Below are 17,675 nucleotides of genomic sequence, written 5' to 3' on the forward strand. Positions count from 1 at the left end.
TGTGTGTGTGTGTGTGTGGCGACAGAGTCAAAAAAGGCTTTCAGAGAGTCAAGTCTGGGTGATCTAAGTGGTCACTACCATTTTACCATACTGTAATAGTGCATGTTAGGCAGATCTACCCCTAGTTTCAACAGAGCAGGTTAACACCACACTGGGTTAGCAGCTAATCCTGAACACCACCCTGGAACACCTGGCATTTGTTTCAGCTTTGTGGAATTATGTTTGCACCACTCAGCATCACACGACAGACACCAGCCCGGCAGGCGAGCATGGCTGAGCAGCACTCTGTATTGCCCACAGGCTGTGGGGGTTCTAGCATTGGTCATGGATGATTCTTCTCCCAGAGCTGCTTTTTATGAACACACTCACTCAGGCTGACAGGCTGGAGCAAAAGAGGGTGGGTGTAGCCCTGGCTAACAGAAAAGCGTTCAGTCTTTTCTGGAGTCAGAATTACACAGAGTACAATTCAGCATCATTCATGGCCTGTACTTATAACACTGCAGACTGCTTGCCAAATTTTGTCTATGCTAAAAAAATAAAATAAAACCACTATGAAAGCTCAAAGTGGGAAGTCCTATAGTGTCGCTGGTCTCTATTTCAACAGGGGGTTAGGCCACGGTGTTGTGGGCATGGCTGCAGTGGGTATTGGTGGTTAATTTTTTGGTAAACTAGTTTTGGTAAACTAGTTTTGGTAAACATTTCAAAGCCTTTTAATTGATGGTTCAGTGTTTACAGAGTATATTGTATTCAGTGTGATGGATATGAAGTAGGGATGCAAATGATTAATCGACTTTCGATTAATTGTCGATTAAGACGTTACTCGATCAAAATGTATTAATCACGATTAATCGTTAGAGAGCGCTCCTGTAGTAACTTGAACAGAGCGTAAGAACGAGAGGTGAACACGTGTCGCGAAAGACCAGAGTGGAAAACAAAATGAAGCGGGCGAAAAGACGTGCGGTGTGGGACCATTTTGAAGCGTGTTCGGGAAACGAGGCAGAAACTGCGTAATCCAGAAAATCCCAAGGAGGGAAACTTTATTTTCCACGCAACTCAAACAACAGCACTGTTCTCTTCCCCTCCCCTGGCGCGTGCAGGCGCCGCTCTCCCAGTGTCACTTAAAGGGCCAAGTGCCTGTCTGTTAGGGAACTCGCTGCGAGGAGTAGTAGTCGCTACAATTTCAACATTGTTAATTTAGGCAAAGAAGTCAAATGTTCTGTGTGTAATGCGGTATTGAAGTACAACAGTTCCACTAGCTCACTCAATTATCATTTGAACACCATGCATGCAGCTGTCCTGCATATCACCAGTGCACCTGGTCAACCTAAAATCACAGCTACACTGGGAAGGCGAGCGTTTTCGAAGCTCGCTACAAAAAATACGAGTGAGCTAAAAACAAAGCTATCTACTGCTACTACTGTAGCCCTTACAACAGATTGTTGGACGGCTCTAACAACAGAAAGTTACATTACTGTGACGTGCCACTACACTGACGAGAACTGGCAGCTAAAATCTGCAGTGCTGATTACGACGAACATGTCGGGTAGACACACCGCTGACAGTTTAACTGACAAGCTCAATGATGTTGTGGAGACTTGGGCACTCTCCGGTCGCGTTACAGCATGTGTTCACTACAAAGCTAGAAACATTGTCCAAACATGGGCTCAATAATATTCTGTTTGGCTCTCTATTTAATTTCTTCTTTTTTTAAACATTTTTTTAATGTTTAATGTTTCAAATTGAACTGAGCCAGTCCTTAATTTATTCCTTTTTTAAAATGAATGTATTTTGTTATACCATAAAAATTTCCTCATGCATAATTACTTGAGCAATATATAATATAATATCATTATCATAATATAATATATACTTTTTGAACAAAGTGTTTTAACTACACTGCTCAAAAAAATAAAGGGAACACTTAAACAACACAATGTAACTCCAAGTCATCCACACTTCGTGTTCAGATAGGAAGCAACACTGATTGTGAATCAATTTCAACTGCTCTTGTGCAAATGGAACAGACAACAGGTAGAAATGAGAGATTTTCAACTGATTTCAAAGATTTTTATTAATTGAGATCTAGGATGTGTTATTTTAGTGTTCCCTTAATTTTTTTGAGCAGTATATTTAGCTGATATTTTTAAAAGCCCTATTGAAACACTGAAATTCAGGTGAAAAACCCCGCTTATCGATTAATCGAAAGTCGATCGATAAGATCAGTCAACTAACGATTAATGAATTAATCGATAATTTGCATCCCTAATATGAAGTGTCTAAATCTGATACGTGAAAAACAGAAATTATAGTTCAGAAGGATAGAATCCGTTTAGATTGCAAATGGCACAGGGTGGAAGAGAGCTCAGAGTGAACAGGTAGTGTCTCAGTGTTTGTAACTAGTCCATCAGACAAGAACAGATATCAGACCCCCAGCTAAACACCTAGGGAGTGCTTTCAAAGTATTAAAATGCTTGTATGATACTAAATTGGAGTGTTTTAAGTATTTGTCGTGTTTTAATTTTAAACAGATCTGCAATATAAATAAAATAAACTACTCAGAACGTCACTAAACTGGCTCGTCAGTCCTGGCTGAGAATGGCGTGGGTGTGGTCCTAATATTGCAATGAACATACCTGATTGACAGAGTACTGTCACAGGCTGTCAGATAACTATGCTAGACAAGCAGAGTTAAATATGAGGTGAGGAAAGACACCAGGAGTAATGTGGTATGTGTATGATCACAACGAGGAGGACATTCTTCTGAATACTTCTGAAGTTCAGCCACCAAACAAGCCTTTTATATAGCGCTGATGGCATTGTAGGTTTTTAAGTTTAGTTTTTTTTTTACTAGGATGAAAATTAAGTCATACACCACTACATTCCTGCATAGTGGAAGATTGCAGACTTCACTGCAAAATAATTTAGTATAGCATTGGCTACCTTCATGTTTTCCTGTAGTTAATGTCATTGTCAACCTATCTAGCACTTGTTTTTGTAACGACCGAAGGAGGAGGCACGACGATCGACGTTGACGTGAAACATAAACTTTATTACAAACACAAGTGAAGTCCAGAGCGATGACTCAAGCACACAGAAACACGATCACTCACACAGGCACGGACTCAAGACAAAGACGAGGACAAGACATTGCGCGAACGCACATTAAATAGTTGATTAACACATATCCTCGTGATCACGAGACAGGGCACAGGTGAGACTACGAACATGCTCACAGACGACCCACACCCACGGAACTACAAACATGGACATAACGGCACACAGACAACGTAGCGACACACCCACAAGGAGGGGTCCGGAGCTGTCATCGTGACAGTCTTGATATACTAAGAATTAACTTTTGATTCAGCATGATGCAGTCTTGGTGTCATTGGAATGCCTTAAATTATGTGAGACCATGTGATCTGTAATTTCTAATGTACATCTGCATAGAATCTTTTAAAGGGATTATTTGATTCATGATTCAGTAGCCCAGTGGTTGTGGTGAGAAAACAGAAGACAGAGTGTGTGGGAAGAACTTTAACTTTCAGGCTCGAGGTTACTTAAGATTTACTAAACATAAGGACCACCAGGGCCGGAGTGGGCCACTTTTTCAGCCCAGGAGTTTCATGCCCAAATCCGGCCCAAAATTATTTTTCCCTCCCAATCGGCCCAAACTAGAGATTGACATGAGCCGGCCCATCGGGAATTTTCCCGAATCTCCCGATTAGCCACTCCGGCTCTGAGGAACACCCATTTTATATAAGTTGAAATTCTGGTCAGTTACGGGTCTTGTGTCTAATCACTCTGCAACACCATTAAATCCCCCAGGACACCCATAATTGCTGGAGGGCTCTTTGTGATTAATAAGTCCTGGTTCAACCACCTGGGGAAATATGACACGGCCATGGACATCTGGGGAGGAGAGAACTTTGGTGAGTAGCTGACTGGAGCCATTATTACACACGTGAGGGCTTGTGTTTTATCATCTGCAACTTAGCTCACATGTGGATGCCTGCATGACGGGGTGGCGACACCTGGACAGTCTCTAAAGGATATAACGATGTATTTGGTACAGCAGCCTCCATGAGAGCATTTCTTGCTCTAAAAATCCAGCGATATTAAGGTGAAGTCTTGTTCACCTCCCTGCAGAGATCTCTTTTCGAGTGTGGATGTGCGGAGGAAGTCTGATGATCGTCCCTTGTAGTAGAGTTGGCCATGTCTTCCGTAAGAAACATCCGTACGTCTTCCCCGAAGGCAATGCCAACACGTACATCAAGTAAGAGCCACACTTCAGCCACACTGCTCTCACCTACTGACCATCCCACACACATCCGAATCAGAATGAACACCCATCCGAATCAGAAAACTACTGACCATGCCACTGTGGACATGCATCCAAATCAGAAAACACTGTCACATGCATAAGGAATACATATTATTACAAATTACTTATTAAATGGTTTATGCCATTATCTGCAATGCATCAAGTCCTCTGATACATGTAATACGTCATTTGCAACTTTAAAGAATTCATGCCACTGCAGTAAACAACCACATTTGGGTTTACCATTAGAGATCTCAGAGATTCCAACTCCTCTGACCGAGATGCTTTCTACTGCAACTGAAACACAGGCAGCAACTGCTGGTATTGGTACAAAAAGTGATGAAGAATGGTGATCCATAGTGATGAAGATTCCATCCATTTTGCATCGACGTTACGTATCAGTGCGAAGTAAAGGGTGCCAGAGCAAGGACATATTGTTCTACAATATCCATGAGGTTGCCTGAGGATTTTTTGCTCATAGTCAGCAGTGAGTGGTGATTGGTTGAAGCCAAAACATTTCTGTTTTGTAACGCTGCGGAGTCAGGAGGCGGACACAATCGCTGCAGAGAACTACATTTATTTAAATCAGAGGCGGAACTAACTCAGAAATACACACTGATCTAAGGACAGCGATAACCACTTAGACAACTGTAATAAACAAGTCACACAAGGTCGAATCACAATGTCTAACAGAACTGACAAACAAGACATACGGAAAACATCGCAAAGCTTAACTAAGTATAAATATCATACAGCGAGAACAACCAAACAATACAGGCAAGACTATAGACACATTACAACTAAACCAAAAGGACATTTACTTATAACAACATAGGAAACTCAACAAGCAACCTGAATGAATTGAAGACGACACAGAGATACAAACTAGAAACCTAAACAGACCTTGACGACTGGAAACCAGACTAATCATGGAAGCCCTAGTACTGGAACAACAAGGAGGCAGGAGAATGAGACAACAGACACTCACAATATTAACCAACCTAACAAAATAGACCCACAAAGAAAGCATGAACCCACACAGACTATATTACAAGCGAATCACAACCCAAACAACTTAAAACAGCTGATAGGCATAACATTGGGCAGGGATTAACAAAAGGGGCATGACGAATCAGAACAGATCAACCAAGGGAAAACTATGGAGGGAACGAAGGCAGGATACCCACAAAGGGGCGGAGCTAAACGTTACACGTTTTTACAGGATACTTGCCAAAAGCTTTTTGAGTTAATATTTGTTAATACTTTAGTATATGGTAATATATGAATTAATATAGTTAATATATTTATAATCAGCGGAAAAAAATTGCTTAGTTTTGTGGCATTTGCCTGTAACTCATTACAAGACCAGTTTTCGACTTTTCATTCAAATGAACAACTACATTCAAAAATACCACAAGGCTGTTTCTGAAATCCAGACAATAGCACAAACAGAACAGCACCGATGTCCTGATGAGCTGTAGAGTGGTGCTAGAGGGAATATTCTAACTTTATCCATAAACCAACCACCACTTCCTCTTGCCATTTTCACTGCCAACTCTCTGGAATGATTTTTGCTACTCTTCACTGACTATTCTGCCACAGATTTATATCATGGGCCCTGCACTCCTGCTTGCGGACCAGAACCACGTAGAATGTGTTATCTTTCATTGTGTTTCGCCCATGGGGATAGACAGCTCAGCATGAAACTTCTGAGATGTTAAAGTGCAATACAGTTTTAGTCTGTACAACTCTTAGTGGCGTGGTGCTACATACTGTAGCACACATTACCACAGCGGTCACTAAATGAAATGATTTTGCTAAAGATGGTCATATATATATATATATATATATATATATATATATATATATATATATATATATATATATATATATATTAGTGGTGGGACTTTAACGCGTTAATTTCGATTAATTAATTACAGGAAAATTAACGCACTAAAAAAATTAACGCATTTTAACGCATTTAACGGACGAGACACTTTTGCACCGTGGAATGTTTCTCAGTGCGCGAGTTCCGGCCATACAGATTATATGGACGCACAATAAGATGAGCATGATGGAGATGACTGAAGAGGCTACGTTGGTGGATGGGAAATTTAAATATAAGAAACTTCCAGATGGAAGTACAAACAAAAATAGTGTTATTTGCACTTTATGTAGGAAGGAGTTCGCTTATCACAGGAGCACTTCCACCCTTCGTTACCACCTCAACGCAAAACATGTTGCGGGTAAAGCTGGGCGTACACTGTGCGATATTTTAAATCGTGTACTCAGCTCCAGCTCAAACTGTACGACTAAATCGCAGGGAGGGTCGGCTCATGAAGCTGCTTCAACAGTGCGATACTCTCACGAGGAGCGATTTGAATTTCAAACATGTTTGATGTTCTTGCGACGCTGCGATTTCTGATCGGGAGTTGGTCGTGAGGTGTGAATCGCTCCTCGTTTACCTGTGTAAACTATACGATGCACGACACGCGATTGAGCCGAAACGAGTGAAAAATCGGCAGAAAATGGGCCAAAAATCGCACAGTGTACGCCCAGCTTAACGCGCAGGTCAGTAATGGTAACTTAGCTGCTAAATGTATTCCTAGTACGATAGGGTGACCAAACGTCCGTAATTCACATCCTGTGAGGAAACGTCCTGGTTTTTAAATTACCTTCATTGGACCATTAAGACTGGATTAAACTTTCGCGAATGGCGCGCGACTCCGCACGCGTTTATACATGATGCGTCACATTATTTGTGTTGTCCGCTCCCTGTGGTCGAAGATAAATGCTTACAAGAAGCGCTGCGAATTGCGTCAACTGATGCAAGTTACGAACTACCGTCCAGGGGTGAGTTTCCCAAAACGTTCTTAGCGCCAAGTACTTCTTAACCTCGTACGTAAGAACGTTTTGGGAAACTCACCCCAGAAAGACAATGTCGAAGAAAATCCAGCAGCTGTATGATGAGGAAAGAATTAAAACAGGTTATTGTGAAGAGTGCCACAAATGTGGCTCTGACTGGGGATCACTGGACCTCTGTTAGCAACAAGAATGATCTTGGTGTGACAGCTCATATTATAGATGATGAATCTATAGATGATGAAGATCCAGTCATTTGCTTTGAGCATGCAGAAGACCACTTCTAGGCACTATGGAGATGCCTGTGGCAGAGGCCTGGGAAATTAAAGAAAGTCTACCATCTAAAATGGTATTAAAAACATCTTCTGATTTACTTCAATTCTTCCAATATCCTGAGCAAAACTCCCTAAATTAAACAACATTTTTGGTCAGAATTTCCAATGTTCTGAACTGTTTTCTGCACACTACACATATATTGGTCTTCGTAGTAGACTGGTGGAAAAATAAACAAGATGTTGAAGTTTATGATTATGTTCATTGATTCATTCATCATTCAAACTTAAATGAATATTTCTCATGTTAAATACTGAAATGCGATTAAAATGCGATTAATTTCGATTAATTAATTACAAAGCTTCCGATTAATTCGATTAATTTTTTTGATCGCGTCCCACCCCTAATATATATATATATATATATATATATCTCAGTGGGGATTCTATTCGTGTTTATTCAATCTGTGTTGGAAGGTGAGGGGAAGTGGAAGCCTGTGAGCCTGTGTCTCCCCCTATCAAGACTGTGATGCCCGCTGTTCGTTTACAGAGGGCCAGGCAGTTATAATTCAGCGCAATACCAGTTTCAAATGACAGCAAAATTTACCAATCATATCTTCCCTCTTAGTGGGCGGGCTTAACTGTATGATAACTGTCATTAGCATACCACCGCTAGCTAGTTGACCTGAGCGGGCCCAGGTTTAATGGTCACGGTTAGCTACTGATATATATATAATAATATATAATATATATAATATATAATGTATATATATATATATATTGGGATACTTTATAAAGATTTATTTTACTTTCTAAAAATGTAGGTTGTTATAATACAGAAATGTAAGATTTTTTTCTCCATGGCTTTAAAATAGAGATTGTGTTAAAATATCTCTGATTCCTTGCTTTTTAAAGTTTTGGTTAATATTGGTATAACTTCACACAGTCTGTCCTGAGGATCAGCTCAGTAACACATAAAACACTCTCACCGTCTGTCCTGAGGATCAGCTCAGTAACACATGAAACACTCTCACTGTCTGTCCTGAGGATCAGCTCAGTAACACATGAAACACTCTCACCATCTGTCCTGAGGATCAGCTCAGTAACACATGAAACACTCTCACTGTCTGTCCTGAGGATCAGCTCAGTAACACATGAAACACTCTCACCGTCTGTCCTGAGGATCAGCTCAGTAACACATGAAACACTCTCACTGTCTGTCCTGAGGATCAGCTCAGTAACACATGAAACACTCTCACCGTCTGTCCTGAGGATCAGCTCAATAACACATGAAACACTCTCACCATCTGTCCTGAGGATCAGCTCAGTAACACATGAAACACTCTCACCGTCTGTCCTGAGGATCAGCTCAGTAACACATGAAACACTCTCACTGTCTGTCCTGAGGATCAGCTCAGTAACACATGAAACACTCTCACAGTCTGTCCTGAGGATCAGCTCAGTAACACATGAAACACTCTCACCGTCTGTCCTGAGGATCAGCTCAGTAACACATGAAACACTCTCACCGTCTGTCCTGAGGATCAGCTCAGTAACACATGAAACACTCTCACGGTCTGTGTTTGTACCTCTGTTTCAGGAACACCAGGCGTACCGCTGAGGTGTGGATGGATGAGTTCAGACTATTCTACTACTCAGCTCGGCCAGCAGCACGAGGAAAGTCCTACGGGGAGTGAGTCATGGCAGACGTCTCACGGGTGTGTTATGATAAGACAAACCCTCGTTATGCAAGCGGTTTCTCTTATTCTACTCTTTCTCCTCCTCTTTTATCAGCATTCGTGGTAGGCAGGAACTACGAAAGAATCTAAAGTGCAAGTCTTTCCAGTGGTATCTGGACAATGTTTATCCAGAGCTCAGGTGAGTGAGTGTGTGTCATGCTGTATGGGTGGGAGGGAGGATCTTCATTGTATGTCTTGATTTTGCTGTGCGATGAAGGGGTTTTATTTGTAAGAGGCTCCATTCATCCAGAGTGTTGAGCTGGGTGCTTTTATTGTTCTCCAGCTTTAGGGATTCTGCACAGTGTGCTAGACACGCCAACACACACCTCGAGCCCATTCTATCACAAGAATAGAAACTCAACTCAGATTTAAACTAAACTAACTAAATTCAACTAAGATTTAAACTAAACTAACTAAAATATTGGGTTTATGTTTGTGTATTTGTGTGGTTTCACACTTGTTCATCTCTGGTGAATAAATGAGTCTGTCGTGCTATAGATCTGATCCTTCATTACATATGCGGGGTTTCATTACACTCTGCTCCAGCTGTGATCTGCAGGGTCTAATCAGTTGATTCTGATAGGTAGGTTCGTTTATCACGTGTGTGTGTCTGTGAGTGGCTCTATATAGTTGCAATGAAAGGATCTTAGTAGTATAACAAACAAATCACATCTCTTTTGCAGAGTTCCAGATGATTCCGATGCAAAGTCCGGAGTTATACGGCAAAGGCAGAACTGCCTGGAGGCTGGGTCAGTAGAGGGGCAGGACGTCCCAGTGCTCACGCTGGTGCCCTGCATTAACACCAAGGACTCGCCTGCTCCGAGCCAGGTACCACTGCCAAATCTTTGAGATTTGTTACCTAGCAACATGGGTCAGTACTCATTAACTGTAAGTCGCACTTCCCAGCAGAGAATGAAGTATGTTGGGGGGAAGGGTCCCTGTTTGTAATCAGTGATCAGAGAACATTAGTCAGGATATGCTGACCTAGGGGTAATAGATCCTTAATCCTTAGACTTTGTTTGCCCGTTTGCAGTTACAGAAGGACCACCATGTTCCGCATGAGTCAGAAGCTGATTTCTACAGATTGATTTTATTTATTTAATAGATATTTATAAAGGCAGCACTGAGACTAATGCCTTAGTCACAGAGGTCCTTGTCAACATAAATAAAATAATCATTTTAGAAAATCTGATAAAAATACATGCAATACAGTGAGTTCAACTGAATTACATGCAGTTTAGGAAATGCGTTGTCAGTGACTTACTAGCACAAATTACTTTCCAGTAATACTGTCTCTTCAGTACATTTTGTTGCAGGTGTCAGCAGGTACACAGGTGTCAGCAGGACTAAAGGTATAAAGCACATGGTGGAGATGTCTCTATTATTCTCGGATAAATGACAGAATGCTGTGTCCTTCACATAGACAAAGCTGGCCCTCTAGCCCCAATGCAACAAAAACACAGTACCATGTACAGAAGGAATTAATAATAATGCATGTACATTCCTGATAGATTAATATTCCCAAAATACAACTGTCCATTGTTAACCATCCCTGATTCATGAAAACAGCCCTGAAAAACAGCAGTATGACAGTTTCTCAATGAACTGGAGGGTGTGTTGGACTTGTGTAAAGCTTCTGTTGGGAGAATACGCCCAAGCACTCAGCCTTCATCACTGGCATAAATTTGGTTATTTATACACAATACTGACAGCTCAATATTATTTATATGAATCTGTTAAATGATTTCAATGGAAAACATTTTATTGTCACTATCAGGACGAGCGTGGTACAGACAATGTTTTCATGTTCCCCATGAATGTGTAACGTCTCACATCATAGTAGTGAACACTGCAGAAGGACGACACAGATGACATTATCGTCTGTGTTGCCAGGGGCACCATAAAAACTCCCCTTTACGGTGGGGTAATGTCATTTCATTCAGGTCACATTTTTATGCTGTGGAGTAATTGCACTAAACAGGGAGAAGCCCCCTGTGTTCTCACCCCACTAATCTAACACAGCTTTTTACCTGCAGACCAAACCACTAGCCTGCTCTCTCCACGCTGGAACGTCCTACACACTCAACATTAATCCTTACATTCTTAAGTCCAGTAGTCTCCTCTTAGTATCTGCCATTAATTATGTATTATTGCAGACCTGTGTCTAAATTATCCATGAGAAATATAGGCAAGAACTTTTTTCACTATCTTTCTTAAAGTGTATTTTCAGTTCGTCATGGTTGTATGTGGTTGAAGTATTTGTAAAGCTGTGAAATGAGCTGTCTTTTAGTGCTAAACACAAAAGGGTTAGGAGTAGTGTTAGTGTCAGGGTTAGAGTTAGGAGTAGTGTTAGTGTCAGAGTTGGGTTAGGGTTAGAGTTAGGAGTAGTGTTAGTGTCAGAGTTGGGTTAGGGTTAGAGTTAGGGGTAGTGTTAGTGTCAGGGTTGTAGGGGGTTTTCACCAACAAATCCTTTTAAGTAGATGCAATTTATTTGACCTCAATTATTAATCAGTTTCATTTAATCAGTCTTATTAATTAAAATCAGTCACATTCAAATCTAAAGAGAGTAATTAATGGTTTGTTATCTAAAGGATTTTTAAATCCTTAACTATGAATTCTTTGGAGATATTGGCAACCACAATTTTAATGAGAGACAACTTGCTGAAAAAAATGGCACACTTAAAACCAACTACTAAAAAACAAACAGAATCAACAACAAGGATCAGAATATTTACTTTGAAGACTAAACATCTAGTGTGTGTGTGAGAATGTGTACAGGGGAGGAGATTAAATGTGCGCATGCTCATGTAAGCATGCGTGAGGAAGTGGGATTTATCTCGGTTCTCCAATGGTGAACAAATCAAGTAAAATGGTGTCGAATTTAAACAGTATAGCAGCGTGGCTGTATGTTAATGAGCTCAGTTGGTTTATTCTAACGTGATCATTGAAAATGGGTAATGGTGCTGCTTTAAGAACTCAAATGAATCAGTCTTGTCTGCGCCTGGGGAAGATATAAATAAAAGAAAAAATAAAGAAAGTGGAGAGATCACATGCAAAGTGAAGAGAACTTTGTATGTACAAGTCTTGAAGATTACCAAAATGTTGAACAAGCACATTCAGAATGTCTTAACTAAAATGTATTGGATTTCAGGTGGTTTTGTCGTCCTCTCTGAATTCTTTTGGAATTGGGATGGAATTTCTACCACAGGTTCCTGGTTGATAAAACTCAACATCGTCCAGGTGTGAATCGTATTTCTGGTTATGAAGTCCAGGAATGTAAGTCTCATCCGTGGTTTAACAACAGTGGACTGTCACATTTGTTTAGTCCACGTGACCACATTAACAAGCTTCATATAATTAGTTTGGTGTATTATGTTTCCGCGGTAGTAACTTGAGCTCGTTAATTAAGGAGTACGACTCTCAGCTGTTCCCTGGTAACTCAGCTGTTTGCAGCTAGAACAGCTTCAACTGTCCACAAGGTTTAGAAGTATGTTCATGGGGATGTTTGACCATTCTTCCATGTTGGACGAGAAGGCCTGTCTCTCAGTCTCTGCTCTAATTCATCCCTAAAGTGTTCTATTGGGATGAGGTCAGGACTCTGTGCAGGCCAGTCAAGTTCATCCACACCAGACTCTGCCATCCATGTCTTTATGGACCTTGCTTTGCGCACTGGTGCACAGTCTTGTTGGAAGAGGAAGGGACCAGCTCTAAACTGTTTCTACAAAGTTGGTAGCAAGGAATTGTCCAAGATGTCTTGGTATGCTGAAGCATTCAGAGCTCCTTTCACTAGAACTAAGGGACCAAGCCCAGCTCCTGAAAACTAACCCCACACCATAATCCCCCCTCCACCAAACTTTACACTTGGCACAATGCAGTCAGACAAGTACCGTTTTCCTGGCAACCACCAAACCCAAACTCATCCATCGTATTCCCAGATGGAGAAGTGTGAATCGTCACTCCAGAGAATGCGCCTCCACTGCTCTATAGTCCAGTGGCGGCCTGTTTTACACTGCATCTGACTTTGCATTGCACTTGGTGATGTATGGCTTGGATGCAGCTGATTGACCATGGAAGTCCTTTCCATAAAACTCTGTGCACTGTTCTTGAGCTAATCTGAAGGCCACATGAAGTTTGGATGTCTGATTGACTCTATAGAAAGTTGGTGACCTCTTCGCACTATGCGCTTCAGCATCCTTCGGCTTCAGCATAGCTGACCCCGCTCCGTCACTATACGTGTCCTACCACTTTGTGGCTGAGTTGCTGTTGTTCCCAAACACTTCCATTTTCTTATAATACAGCTGACAGTTGACTGTGGAATTTTTAGGAGCGAGGAAATTTCACAACTGGATTTATTGCACAGGTGGCATCCTATCACAGTTCCATGCTGGAATTGACTAGCTCCTGAGAACGACCCATTGTTTCACAAATATTTGTGAAAAAAAGTCTGCATGTCTAAGTCCTTAATTTTATACACCTGTGGCCATGGAACACCTGATTTCGATAATTTGGATGGGTGAGCGAATACTTTTGGCCATATAGTGTATGTTCTGGTATCAAATGTTCTAGCAGTTGATGTTCAGCTGATGAAGGTATTTAAATACCTGAATTCCACGTACTTTAGACACACCTCGAAACAAGCTTGTTGTATGTATTGCTGGTGCTGCTGCCACCTGCTGGTTTGGCATGGTACCTACAGCATTAAAGCATATTTGAACGCGAGCCGGTGAAAATTTGAACACGGGTCGCATTCGGCTGTAAAATCAACAGAGGCTGCAGGCCAGTGGAATGTGGCCGCACTTTGTACACCCCTGGTCTAAATATTCACTCAGCATTGACTTAGCAGTGATTGTGTTTGTTCTGTTGGAGAACTGACAGGTGCACTTGTTTGGTTTGTATTAATGAGGGTTCCTTACAGATCTGCATCTCAGCACCATACTAACATGCTGTCTGGGACATGGCCACATTTAAACAGCCTTGCATGAGTAAACAGCCTTGCATGAGTAAACAGCCTTACATGAGTAAACAACCTTACATGAGTAAACAGCTTCTTTGTCATTTCTTTTTCTTTAAGGAACTGTCCTGTCTGTTTTAACATTTGAATTCATTGAAGCTCATGGACGTTTTTAAAGTGGCTAGCTTGTTTACTTGTCAAGAAAACAAATTATTTTGACTGTGTGTAAAAGACATCAAGGTGTTTCCCAAATGTAAAGCAGCATTGTAGCTTCATATTCAGCTGGAGTGTTCAGCACACACACACACAACGTTTGGTGTTGTGGAGGTAGATGTTGTCTTAGCTAATGTATTGTGAACAAACAGCAGTTGACACGTTACAGAGACTCAGAAACAAACGCACAGCTGTTGTAAAACACCCAGTCCGACGGCTCGATGACGGCAAGGTCTCAGTAGGTTTCTTGAGACACCAGATAAATGCTTACAGGGTACCAGTAGGTCTTAACAGGCTAGAAGCAGATGAAGAGACCACGAAAAGATCATTTTCCTAGTAAAATCTGCACCTCTCTGCTAATTGACAGGTAGAGAAGTCTGATATATGAATGAAAAAAAACATTCATTGTGTCTTCATTGTGCAGTTTCTTCCACTGGATTAGCTGTGTGCCATTTTCACCCCCCTGGATTAAATCTGCCTTTCAGGAGTGGATCTACACACATGGGCAGCAGATACGTCAGCAGCAGAACTGCCTGTCTGTCTCCACCACCTTTCCAGCCTCCCAGATTCTACTTGTGCCCTGCAACATCAGCGATGGCAAACAGGTCACCCCAACTTGCTATTAGCCCCACGTAGCAGGAAGCCCCGCCTACCAGGAAGCCCCGCCTTGCAGGCTATCTTACAGGCAGTAAATCAAACCTTCCTTACCTCCCTGTCAGATGGCTTGCTGCAGGGCTTCCTGATACGGCATCTACGGTCAGACAGCCCGAGAATTAGATGGAGGCTCAGAGGAGAATCTTCTTTCTCCCGCATGCGGCTGGAAACGGCTCCCTGTGTCACATTTGTCACAGCGGTGATGACTGATGTGTTTCTGGGTGGGTGTAGCAGATTTTCCACCGGGGTTTGTTGTAAGGAGAGAAGATGAACATGCGGGAGAGTGTAGGATGATACAGTGTGTGATGCAGGTATGTTGTTTGCATGCTCAGCTCATGTTTACTCGTGTGTGTGTGTGTGTGTGTGTGTGTGTGTGTGTGTGTGTGTGTGTGTGTGTGTGTGTGTGTGTGTGTGTGTGTTTTCCTCAGCGCTGGCAAAAATCAGGCACCCATCTGGAGCACCAGACATCACGCTTCTGCCTCGACAGCGAGATGGCGTTAGACGGGATGCAGAGCAGCAGGATGCTGGTGATCAGCCCCTGTGAGCCGTCGGCCCACACACAGAGATGGGAGATGCCTTTCGCATGATCCCTGACCCCACCGGGCCTCCCCAGCCCAGAGACAGAGGACGGCAGAACACCAGAGAGAGAGAGAGACAGAGAGAGAGAGAGAGGAGGGCCTTCAGAGTGTATCTCCAGGAGAAACTTCACCCATACCCTTCTGATCCACTTCATTCACTTCTTCTGTAGCTCACATAAGGTAAAAGAGGACTGCAATCCAGAAAGAGCTGATGTGAAATCAAAATATTAAACACAAAAGACTAAAATGTAGAAACATTAAGACTAAGAGTAATATGGTTAGGTCAACGGATTCTCCTTTGCTAACCAACAGAATTTTTTCTGCTATATAAGGTGATTTACAGGGTTTTGAGGTTATTTTAGGTTATGTCCTTTAGGTTTGAATCATAAATCATATTTCATAAATCATAGCTAATATTCACACAAATGTGCTGTTTTTATTATTATTGTGCTGTTTGTTTTTTTATCAGCTCCCATTCTTATGTGGCTTTGACCTGTCATCTGCGTATGTGATGTCGCCTTTGGCTTGCTCATTAGGGTTCTGGACCCATAGTATTGTTAACCTTTTAAATCCTGTAAAGCGCTTTGTGACAACATGTGTTGTGAAAAGCGCTATACAAATAAACTTTGATTGATTGATTGATTGATTGATGCTTACAGTCTAGATGATGATGATGATGTTGATATTGGTGTGTAAGGGGTGCTGACCCTGTGCTGCTTTCCACACAGGACCCTGGGAGTGTCAATCACACTGGTGTTCTGCAAAACAGGGCTGGCTAGCTGCGAAGACAAAATCCTACCAGACATGCACAATCCTTTGGGACACCCACAATCCTGCAGGACACACACAATCCTTTGGGACACCCACAATCCTGCAGGACACACAAAACTTCTGGGCACACTCTTTAACAGAACAATGAAGCACTATATGTAAAGAAGTTTTACCTTTAAAATTTGCCCCAAAGCAACACATCTGTGTAATGAACCTGCACATCAACATTCAATAAATTACCTATTTTTCTTAATGAAGTACCTGTGTCTTGTACTAGGTGTACTGGTATGAGTGTATCAGACATGGCACTGTCCTAGTACTGGGTGTGTTGGCATGAGTGTATCATCACAGCAGTGTTACAGGAGTCTTTACTCAATCAATGTCTCTGCTGGGCTGACAGCAATCTGCCACCTCAAAATTACTCAGCCAGCAGCCGCCATGTAAACAGAAACTGACTACTGATGATAGTACATCTAATGCAAATTGTGACGGCATCACACCTAATGTACACCTACATTTCTAGAAAATTGTGTGATGAATGAATGTTGGGAAATTAATGCTAGATAGTATAATGTGGTGAGAGATTTGCTTCACATAAGATGACTAGTGACAACCAAACACTCTTCTAGATGGTGATGAACAGATATATAGTATGACTCCATTTTGTCCAGTCTATCATTCCCAGCGGATTAATCCAAACCCCCAGAGCCCAGTGCTCTCCTGCAGAGCTGAAGTTCAGCTCTAGAGTGGGAGGGAAGGCGTGCTGTCACACTGTGTGGTTTTCCTGTGTTGCCCAGAGAGTGGATGCTGTCTGCTTTAAGCCACTATATAAAGACCAGACACAACCACAAATGTTCAGACAGGACATGGAGGGAGTTTCCAGTTACCTCTAACTAGGCCTGTCCTCTTATCTTCATTAGCAGCTGTAATGCTAAAAATGGGTCAGACGCTTGCAGTAAAACATAAATTCTATGGGTCTGTTAACCCAGGAGAGTTCTTAACACTGCTGCAGTATAAATACTGGCTGTGCTCAGTGTTGCCATTGTATCTGACCTGTGACATGACACTGTCTTCCACAACCTCACCTTTGTAGCAGTTTGGCTGTTCATCATTAGCTGTTCATCATTGGCTGTTCGTTTTAAGCCTTCCACACAGCTGAATTAGTTTCAACCCGCATATGAAAATGAAATCATCACCTGTTTGGAGTAACTGGTTTATCACCAGTGTGTGATTGGATGCAAAGGTTTGTAACTGCTAATTGTAAAGTAGCCCTGGGTATATTGAAAGGCACTATATAAGTATAAGTTTCAT

At 41.8% G+C, this 17,675-nt stretch overlaps 1 protein-coding gene across 2 annotated transcripts in view; it reads left to right on the top strand.

Moving 5' to 3' along the window:
• galnt14 (UDP-N-acetyl-alpha-D-galactosamine:polypeptide N-acetylgalactosaminyltransferase 14 (GalNAc-T14)) overlaps window positions 1-16,600 on the top strand; it is a 46,695-nt gene extending 30,095 nt beyond the window's left edge. The window contains exons 9-16 of one of the 2 annotated variants that reach the window (XR_013133215.1): window positions 3,829-3,932; window positions 4,150-4,276; window positions 9,059-9,151; window positions 9,253-9,336; window positions 9,881-10,025; window positions 14,847-14,966; window positions 15,444-15,773; window positions 16,322-16,600. Coding sequence is in view for 1 of the 2 variants with exons in the window: in XM_077017276.1 (XP_076873391.1) it covers window positions 3,829-3,932; window positions 4,150-4,276; window positions 9,059-9,151; window positions 9,253-9,336; window positions 9,881-10,025; window positions 14,847-14,966; window positions 15,444-15,602 (832 nt within the window). In the remaining variant the exon portion in view is untranslated. Of the gene's footprint in view, window positions 1-3,828; window positions 3,933-4,149; window positions 4,277-9,058; window positions 9,152-9,252; window positions 9,337-9,880; window positions 10,026-14,846; window positions 14,967-15,443 lie in introns of both variants that reach the window. The other variant, XM_077017276.1, reaches the window with a different exon arrangement.
• Window positions 16,601-17,675: the final 1,075 nt, after the last annotated feature.

This window comes from Brachyhypopomus gauderio, chromosome 9, assembly GCF_052324685.1.
Source record: "Brachyhypopomus gauderio isolate BG-103 chromosome 9, BGAUD_0.2, whole genome shotgun sequence".
NCBI classification, from domain to species: Eukaryota; Metazoa; Chordata; class Actinopteri; order Gymnotiformes; family Hypopomidae; genus Brachyhypopomus; species Brachyhypopomus gauderio.